Source organism: Seriola dumerili, unplaced genomic scaffold, assembly GCF_002260705.1.
Source record: "Seriola dumerili isolate Sdu_G_001 unplaced genomic scaffold, Sdu_1.0 BDQW01004506.1, whole genome shotgun sequence".
Taxonomy (NCBI): domain Eukaryota; kingdom Metazoa; phylum Chordata; class Actinopteri; order Carangiformes; family Carangidae; genus Seriola; species Seriola dumerili.
The window spans coordinates 69,212-79,211 of NW_019178761.1; the positions used below are offsets into that span (position 1 = coordinate 69,212).

Here is a 10,000-nt window from a genome sequence, read left to right on the forward strand (position 1 = left end):
GTGTGTGTGTGTGTGTGTGTGTGTGTGACAGGAGAACGTGTGTGTGTGTGACAGGAGAACATGTGTGTGACAGGAGAATGTGTGTGTGTGTGTGTCTGTGTGTGTGACAGGAGAACATGTGTGTGACAGGAGAATGTGTGTGTGTGTGTGTCTGTGTGTGTGACAGGAGAACATGTGTGTGACAGGAGAATGTGTGTGTGTGTGTGTCTGTGTGTGTGACAGGAGAACATGTGTGTGACAGGAGAATGTGTGTGTGTGTGTGTCTGTGTGTGTGACAGGAGAACATGTGTGTGACAGGAGAATGTGTGTGTGTGTGTGTCTGTGTGTGTGACAGGAGAACATGTGTGTGACAGGAGAATGTGTGTGTGTGTGTGTCTGTGTGTGTGACAGGAGAACATGTGTGTGACAGGAGAATGTGTGTGTGTGTGTGTCTGTGTGTGTGACAGGAGAACATGTGTGTGACAGGAGAATGTGTGTGTGTGTGTGTCTGTGTGTGTGACAGGAGAACATGTGTGTGACAGGAGAATGTGTGTGTGTGTGTGTCTGTGTGTGTGACAGGAGAACATGTGTGTGACAGGAGAATGTGTGTGTGTGTGTGTCTGTGTGTGTGACAGGAGAACATGTGTGTGACAGGAGAATGTGTGTGTGTGTGTGTCTGTGTGTGTGACAGGAGAACATGTGTGTGACAGGAGAATGTGTGTGTGTGTGTGTCTGTGTGTGTGACAGGAGAACATGTGTGTGACAGGAGAATGTGTGTGTGTGTGTGTCTGTGTGTGTGACAGGAGAACATGTGTGTGACAGGAGAATGTGTGTGTGTGTGTGTCTGTGTGTGTGACAGGAGAACATGTGTGTGACAGGAGAATGTGTGTGTGTGTGTGTCTGTGTGTGTGACAGGAGAACATGTGTGTGACAGGAGAATGTGTGTGTGTGTGTGTCTGTGTGTGTGACAGGAGAACATGTGTGTGACAGGAGAATGTGTGTGTGTGTGTGTCTGTGTGTGTGACAGGAGAACATGTGTGTGACAGGAGAATGTGTGTGTGTGTGTGTCTGTGTGTGTGACAGGAGAACATGTGTGTGACAGGAGAATGTGTGTGTGTGTGTGTCTGTGTGTGTGACAGGAGAACATGTGTGTGACAGGAGAATGTGTGTGTGTGTGTGTCTGTGTGTGTGACAGGAGAACATGTGTGTGACAGGAGAATGTGTGTGTGTGTGTGTCTGTGTGTGTGACAGGAGAACATGTGTGTGACAGGAGAATGTGTGTGTGTGTGTGTCTGTGTGTGTGACAGGAGAACATGTGTGTGACAGGAGAATGTGTGTGTGTGTGTGTCTGTGTGTGTGACAGGAGAACATGTGTGTGACAGGAGAATGTGTGTGTGTGTGTGTCTGTGTGTGTGACAGGAGAACATGTGTGTGACAGGAGAATGTGTGTGTGTGTGTGTCTGTGTGTGTGACAGGAGAACATGTGTGTGACAGGAGAATGTGTGTGTGTGTGTGTCTGTGTGTGTGACAGGAGAACATGTGTGTGACAGGAGAATGTGTGTGTGTGTGTGTCTGTGTGTGTGACAGGAGAACATGTGTGTGACAGGAGAATGTGTGTGTGTGTGTGTCTGTGTGTGTGACAGGAGAACATGTGTGTGACAGGAGAATGTGTGTGTGTGTGTGTCTGTGTGTGTGACAGGAGAACATGTGTGTGACAGGAGAATGTGTGTGTGTGTGTGTCTGTGTGTGTGACAGGAGAACATGTGTGTGACAGGAGAATGTGTGTGTGTGTGTGTCTGTGTGTGTGACAGGAGAACATGTGTGTGACAGGAGAATGTGTGTGTGTGTGTGTCTGTGTGTGTGACAGGAGAACATGTGTGTGACAGGAGAACATGTGTGTGACAGGAGAACATGTGTGTGTGTGTGTGTGTGTGTGTGTGACAGGAGAAGAAGAGAAAATAAAGGCCGACACCCACCTCCCATCATCATTTGCTCATGCTGGTCGGAGCCATCTCTGGGGGGGGCCGAGTCTCCATCCATCATCTCTCCTATGGGGGGGTCAGGAGGAGTCAGTGAGCATGCTCAGTAACAGAGTCGTCCATGATGATGATGCAGCAACAGTAAAGTCCGTTTCTATCAGACTCTACTGTCCCCTCCACCTGTCAATCACTCATGCCTCATGCACACGTTCAGCCCCCCCCCCGAAGCTCCTTTAGCCTGCAGGCTAACGGGATAACGAGCGCAGCGGTGAACCGGGCGGTGACAGTAAGAGAGCGGAAAATAGTCGCGTTTGCCGCCTCTGCCGCCTCTGCCGCCTGAGAGCCAGTGAGGCTGTAGACAGGAGCGGCAGAGACAGGAGGAGGAACGATAGACAGACTCACAAACAGACAGGTGAGAGACAGACAGGTGGGTCTGCTGGTGGTTACGTTTCTTACCTCCGGGTTCTGCTGCAGCTGCTGTCCGTCTGTCTGCTGCTCCACCCTGCAACTGCTCTGAGAGGGGGGGGCGGCTCCGCTGCTGCTGCATGCTGGGAGAGGAGGCTGCTGTTACCATGGTAACCTGCTGCATCACTGCACTGTAAAACAGACAGACGCTAAAACTAAACTGAGGTTCTTCCTCACTGGAGTGTTTGTATTTGTTTTTTGTGTTTCACAGTTTGTGACGTCATCTGCATCAACAACAAACACACGGAGCTGAGACAATAATTATAATTAAATATAATAAATCAAAACCGGAGGAAAATAAACGACATGTAACATGACGTCATCATCAGTGTTCCCAATAAACTGATCATAGAAATCAAATTAAATTAAATGTAAACACATTTTGAATTATAATCAGTGATGGACTGATTGATGATAATCAAACAAGTTTTATTGGTCGGTGATCAGTGACATACTCAGACTGTTCAGCAGGTGTCACTGTGGCGCTGTGAGTCACTTCCTGTCTCAACATCTTATTTTCACCTGCAGGAATTGATTATTGATCTGTCAGGTCACCATCATGTTGACTGTCAGGGCTGATGGGGGCTGATGGGTAATGTAGTCAGTCAGTATCAATAATAATCACTAACTGTACAACCAGCTTCAGACACAGCTATGATGTCAAACATGAGGTCAAACTAATCTTGCCCAGCCAAACACAATTATATAATAATTATTATAATAGTTAATATAATGATATAATATACAATAATTATTATAAATAATATTTATAATTATTATTTACAATTATATAATTATTTATTATTATATAATTATAAATAATAATTGATGTGTTCTGAGGTGGTCTTCTCACTAATCAAAGGTATTAATCAGATTTTTAAATGATTTGATCTTTAATCATATTGATTGATCTAATTGATTTGATTGATTCTATTGATCGATTCACTCCTCCTTCTGAACTTTCTTCTCGTCACTTATTTCAGCTGCGTCCTCTCTGAACCTGAAGGTAGACTGAAGTCAGGTGTGTTCACACCAGGGACCAGCTGACCCCTCTGAAACCACCTGACATCAGGAGGACACAGGAACTGGGTCCAGGCTGGTTTGAGGCCACAGTGAAGACTGTTCAGGCGGGAATACACTGGTGACTGTGTTACTGTGAAGTGAGAGGAGAAACTCAGCACTCTATCACACGGGTTCTGGATTAGTTCTACTTTACCACATACACAACAGATTCCATGAGCCTCAGCTGCTGAGTCTAAACCTGGGACCAGAACCATCCTGTTCCTGTGTCTTTAAGACCCAGACTGAACCTGACTGGTTCGACCAAGACCAGACCTGAACCCAGCCTGAGACCTAAATCTTTACACAACAAAATGTCCCAAACTATGCAGGTGTTAGGCCTGAGGTCGACCAAGTCTGATCCAGAATAAAACCCCTCTGAATGATCAGGTTTCTACAAAAAGTAGCTGAAGGTGAAGCTCTGTGACTGTTAGTGAAATGCATCTTGGGAGTCAAAGTTGACTCAGAATCATTGCATTTCATTTGCATTTGAAGAGAAAAAAACATTCATGCTGATGAAGAATTTATTTCATGATTTGATATTATCAGATACAGACTCACATGTAAATGTCGAACATCAGAGTGAGTCACTCAGGCTGGTGGATGAACCAAGCGCTCCTTCATCTGATGATGTCATTATAAATTCAATACTTAGTACTACTTAATATTACCAAAAAGTCATGGGTTTAAATCAGGTATCAAGCTTCTTCCAGCTAATAATGCCACTGATTCACACACACGCGCACGCACACACGCACAGGCACACACACACACACTCTCCCACTCACACACAGGCACACACACACAATAATAAGGAGGAGCAGTTGGTGTTTCATCCTGAGTGTTTCCCTCCACAGGTACTAACCTACAGGTACTAACTATACTATGGTTACTGTGGCTACTGGGGTTACTATGGTTACTGTTAGTACTACTGGTCTCTATCATCTCTGTATTTAAACAAGGTTTTAGTGCAAATGTGCACAACAATTACAATGAATAGACAGTTAGCTCAAGTCAATCTGATGGAAAGTGCAAATATTAAAGGTGTGGCAGCTCTCTGTTGTTATCTGGACCTAAAGCCATGACGTGTTTCAATCCCAGGATTAACATCAGTATGTGTCCAGATGTTGTGAAGCAGAATCAGGGAGTTGATCTTCAGCAGTTAGAGGAGGTGATGTGGAACAGAGAGTGCCCCCTGCTGGCTGCTCCCCTCTCTGTGTGATGTGTTCAGGCGGAAGGGGTTTGTTATAATGCCCAGTTTAATCCCATGTTTATAGTGACAGTGATTTAATGAAATAAAAGTTTGGATTTCATAGCGTGTGTGAGGCCGTGACTCTCCAACAAAGGTCTCGACTCTTACACACTGGCTTGTTGTTGCAGCGTCAGAGGATGCTAACAGACAGGTAACAGAGCTAACAGGCTGTGAACAGACTGCTAACAAAGCTAACAGGCTGCTAACAGAGCTAACAGACTACTAACATTATAACAACATAATAACATATTAGCTTGTTGTTGCAGCATCAGAGGATCAGTTTGTTGTTGTTTCAAGGTAACGACACAAACAGTAAAGTTGTGTGATTATTGTTCAGCTTCCTGTTTCCTCATGGGAAACGTTCTCAGTGTGTGTGTGTGTGCGTGTGTTTAGCTCTGTTAAATAGTAGAAAGCTTGTGATCAATATTACAATATAAACAGTTACAGCTCATCAATAACACATTATTACACATTTATTAATAAATAAATAAACTTATCGATTACAGAATGTGGACACTGTCCAGCTGCCTAAAAGGACATGTGACCCTGTAGAAGCAGCTGATCACATCCTGTGATTGGCCAGCTAATGAAAGGGGGTGGGGCCATGAAGAAACCTGACTGACAGATCGCCTGATTGGCTCCATAAATCTGTGTTGTGCCCTGCAATTGGCTGGTCTGATCTGATCCACTGATCCCTCTGATTGGCTGAGTGGAATAACATCACAGGTTGTGATTGGAGGTGTTCAGGTCCAACGGACTATCAGAGGTTAGAGGAATGTTTGATGCTGTGGAAAGATACTCTGCTCGGTGAGGTGGGCAGTGACGTGGCGCGCACCACCCGGCTCTGGATGGAGTGACGATCCTGCCAACGAATCCAACGCTTCCTGACTGCAGATCGCACCTGCACACAATCAGACAGGTAGACAGACAGGTAAATATTCTGTGTACCTGTAAATGTTAAAATGTGTGACCTTATATAGAAATAAAAACTAAATGGGCTGAGTACAAAACATCAGTCTCACCTCACTGTTGAGAAAACAGTAGAACACTGAGACAAAGAATCCCTGTGGACACAGAGACAGGGTTAGCTGCTAAGAGAGCTAACAGGCTGGTAAGGGAACAGGCTGGTAGCTGCTAAAAGAGCTAATAGACTGCTAACAGACAGCTAACAGAGCTAAGAGGCTGCTAACAGGCAGCTAGCAGAGCTAACAGGCTGCTAACAGACAGCTAACAGAGCTAACAGGCTGCAAGCAGACAGCTAACAGAGCTAACAGACAGCTAACAGGTAGCTAACAGAGCTAACAGGCTGCAAACAGACAGCTAACAGGCTGCTAGCAGACCGCTAACAGACAGCTAATAGGCTGCTAACAGACAGCTAACAGGCTGCTAACAGACAGCTAATAAGCTGCTAACAGAAAGCTAATAGGCTGCTAACAGAGCTAACAGACAGCTAACAGACAGCTAATAGGCTGCAACAGACTGAAATGTTTGCGGTGAGATGAACCTGGAAGGACTCCAGTATGGAGTTGAAGTAGATGAAGACGATCTGAGCGACTTCGTCTTCTCCTCCAGGATTCACAAAGAACAGCATGTAGGTGATTCCTAGGAGAGGCAGCAGCACCAGAGTCGCCTTCACCGCCTTCCTGCAGGAGCCAGACCACAACGAGATCAGCTGACTGATCTGATTTTTAACTTCCTACAGTGTGAAATGTCACTAACACTGTAAATGTGTCTGTGGTGAGAGAAACTGAATCTTATTTATTTAATATGAAATTATAACTATGACTTGTTGAACTTTTTCAGTTAATATGAGTCAAACTTTGCTCTGATCCTTTCGTAATAAAAGATAAGGCTCAATACTCAACTGTAGATATTTTGAGATAAACTAGTTTTTGTTTTGCTAGAGAGGAATTAGAGAACAAATTCCTCATTTCCCTTTGTCTTAATAATAATAAAGTGTCACATTTATTTCCATGACACTTTAAAACAGAAGGTTGTAATAATGTAGTTATTGAATTTAAAAACACTGAGAATGGTCAAAAAAGAATAAAAAAGAGTTCAACAAATCTTAATGAATTCATTAAACACATTTGCACAATGTTCCATAATCATTTAGATTAATCAACGTTTTGAATTAAGATATATTTTATTGATTTCACACCAAAGAGAAAACTGAACACGAAAAAAAACCTCTGAACATTTCTGTGACAGAAAGTTTCCATGTCACGTGTCATGAGGTCACAAAAGTCTGTAGTTACATCATATACATGTGTGCGATGAACACACAGAACACAACATCACACAACAACACACTCTATGTTACAGCTTATATTGTGTCTTCAGTCTGCTTCAGCTGCAAGATGTTTTCACCTGTTCTACAGGAACTCGTACCTGTACTGGATGGTCTCTGACGAGGTCGACGCCCTCAGTTTGGTCATCAGGATCCGAACGATGTTGAACAGGAAGACGAAGTTGACCTGAGGAGGAGACGAGAAACGTTCATACAGAGTTGTTGTTTGTATTGAGTCCTCGTCTGGCCCAATGTTTCTCTTCTGTCAAGGTTTGTTTGTAGTTTTATACATTGATATCGTTCTGTACCTGCACCAGGTGATCATAATGAACACAGCAGGACCAATCAGGTTCCACCACTCTGTCTGGGGTTAAATGAGCTGAGAGATCATTAAAGTATAACAGCTGCAGGTAGAACAGAAAACAAGTTCGCAGTATTAAATATTTAGAGGACATGAAGCTCCCTCTCATGTTGACCATTAAAAGTAAATGTTAAACCTGGATCCTGAACAGCCACAGACAGACATGGATCAAGAGGCTGCAGCGCCTCCTGCTGCTCAGAGGAATAAAGACATTTAAAGAGCAAACGAGATAAACATGGAGAGGCTGAGGCGGTTTTCTGTTTGTGGAGAGGACGAAATACAACAGGCCTGTTAATGAGTTTGTGTTTAGACTCTACTGCTGATGACGAAGGACAGGGACATGAAGAACCAACACGTGGAAAAGGGAATGATGTTTAAACAAACTGGTTTTTTTCAGAGCCATCCATGTGTTAGTTGTTTGCTGTGTTGCACACAAAGTCACACATCAACAGAAACTTAAAGGTTAAACTTATTTTATGTAATATTAATGTTGTTACGCATATAGCTGAAATTACAGCACAGACGTTGTCCTTAACTCATGTGTTTGGAGATGCTCTGTCTGCCAGGCTAGGCTAGGCTAGGCTAGGCTAGGCTAGGCTAGGCTTACTAATGCAGAGCCAGATATGGACTGGATGAGTTCTTACCAACAGGACGAGGATCATGGGGCCCTGGTAGATGTAGTCTGTGTAAATTCCTGCCTTCTTTCCAAACCAGCACCTGTCAATCAAATACAATGGATTTATGTAGATCATGTGACTGACTTCATCCCACACCTATGACCTGATCATGTGACTTACTTCTCATTGTCGTAGTAAAGTTTCCCAAAAGCCCAGGCCACTATGATGGGAAAAGGAATACCTGTAACCACACAGACAGGTGAGCAAGTCAGCTGACAGGAGGACAGACAGGCGTTCAGACAGACAGGTGTACTGACAGACAGATTTACAGACAGGTGTACTGACGGACAGGTGTATTGATGGACAGATGAGCAAGTCAGCTGACAGGAGGACAGACAGGTGTTCAGACAGACAGGTATACTTACCCCAGCCGATGCAGATGAACATCCACTTCCTGAGTTTGTCGGTGGAGTAGGTGAGGACGATGGCTGTGTGGAGGTAACAGCCTTCACCAAACATCCAGAAGAAGTTCGTCACATGGAAATAATTGTAGGCTGCTGTCACCAACCTGCACCACACCTGTGGGGGTGGGGGTGCAGGGGTGAATCTGTGTTTACTTGCAGATCAGCTTGTCTCCATGGTGACAGTTGTCAGCAACACAGTCACTGTGTGTATGTATTACCTGGTTGCTCTCGGTAACAGCAGGATTCATAGTTAACTGCACGATGAACCAGGTGGCGTTCCTCAGGATGAACGCTGAGATCAGATTCCAGTGGATGATGTTCCTCAGACAGCGAATACTCCTGTTAGAGACAGGGACAGAGACACAGACAGAGACTGAGAGACAGACAGAGAGACATCTCACCATCACCACCACCACCACGTTCACCATCATCACCATCATCACCACCATCCTCACCATCATCACCATCATCACCATCACCACCATGTTCACCATCATCACCATGTTCACCATCATCAACATGTTCACCATCATCATCATCATCACCACCATGTTCACCATCATCACCATGTTCACCATCATCACCATCATCACCATCATCACCATCATCACCATCATCACCATCATCACCATCATCACCATGTTCACCACCATCATCACCATCATCACCATCATCACCATGTTCACCATCATCATCATCATCATCACCACCATCAGAGTCAATCTGTAACAGTGAGTGTGTTTAGACAGGTATGTTACCTGAGTCTCATGAAGAGAGTGAAGGCGAGCAGGAGCGCTCCCAGAGAGATACAGTGACCCAGGTAGTTGATGATCACAGCAACCTGATAATGGACTTTACTCTTCCTCTGAAACACACAGGTAAGACACAGGTGAGACACAGGTGAGACACAGGTAAGACACAGGTAAGACACAGGTGAGACACAGGTGAGACACAGGTGAGACACAGGTGAGACACAGGTAAGACACAGGTGAGACACAGGTGAGACACAGGTAAGACACAGGTGAGACACAGGTAAGACACAGGTGAGACACANCCATCATCACCATGTTCACCATCATCACCATCATCACCATACCTGAGTCTCATGAAGAGAGTGAAGGCGAGCAGGAGCGCTCCCAGAGAGATACAGTGACCCAGGTAGTTGATGATCACAGCAACCTGATAATGGACTTTACTCTTCCTCTGAAACACACAGGTAAGACACAGGTGAGACACAGGTGAGACACAGGTGAGACAGTGTGTAATGATCATTAGAAACAGAACAAACTGCAGGTTATTGCTGTGCAGAGAATCAGGTCCAGTTTCTACAGTTTGTGTTGAACAGCTGAAATAAACAGACTGAGACCAGCTGTAAAGGACTATGGGTGATTATAGGTTATTGATTATAGATTGATTGGAAAAAAATGGCAGTTTAATCCATTTACATGTACAACCACAGTGGAGGATGTGAATATTTGCTGAAGCCTCTGTGGATTTTTATGTTTCCTCTGGTTTTCTAAAAATTATATTTATA

At 44.4% G+C, this 10,000-nt stretch overlaps 2 protein-coding genes across 2 annotated transcripts in view; both read right to left on the reverse strand.

Annotated features, from left to right (window-relative positions):
- The window catches only part of LOC111239803 (microtubule-associated protein tau-like), a 13,061-nt gene extending 10,556 nt beyond the window's left edge, over positions 1 to 2,505 (reverse strand). Inside the window, exons 1-2 of the mRNA XM_022769713.1 lie at positions 2,415 to 2,505; positions 1,956 to 2,027 (exon numbers count right to left, since the gene is read on the reverse strand). Of these exons, the coding sequence (XP_022625434.1) occupies positions 1,956 to 2,027; positions 2,415 to 2,505 (163 nt within the window). The remainder of the gene's footprint in view (positions 1 to 1,955; positions 2,028 to 2,414) is intronic.
- A 1,493-nt stretch (positions 2,506 to 3,998) lies between these two features.
- LOC111239794 (corticotropin-releasing factor receptor 1) overlaps positions 3,999 to 10,000 on the reverse strand; it is a 9,526-nt gene continuing 3,524 nt past the window's right edge. Inside the window, exons 2-10 of the mRNA XM_022769701.1 lie at positions 9,563 to 9,669; positions 8,685 to 8,805; positions 8,428 to 8,581; positions 8,183 to 8,243; positions 8,030 to 8,102; positions 7,126 to 7,211; positions 6,239 to 6,377; positions 5,757 to 5,798; positions 3,999 to 5,635 (exon numbers count right to left, since the gene is read on the reverse strand). Coding sequence (XP_022625422.1) covers positions 5,495 to 5,635; positions 5,757 to 5,798; positions 6,239 to 6,377; positions 7,126 to 7,211; positions 8,030 to 8,102; positions 8,183 to 8,243; positions 8,428 to 8,581; positions 8,685 to 8,805; positions 9,563 to 9,669 — 924 coding nt within the window. The 3' untranslated portion in view covers positions 3,999 to 5,494. The remainder of the gene's footprint in view (positions 5,636 to 5,756; positions 5,799 to 6,238; positions 6,378 to 7,125; positions 7,212 to 8,029; positions 8,103 to 8,182; positions 8,244 to 8,427; positions 8,582 to 8,684; positions 8,806 to 9,562; positions 9,670 to 10,000) is intronic.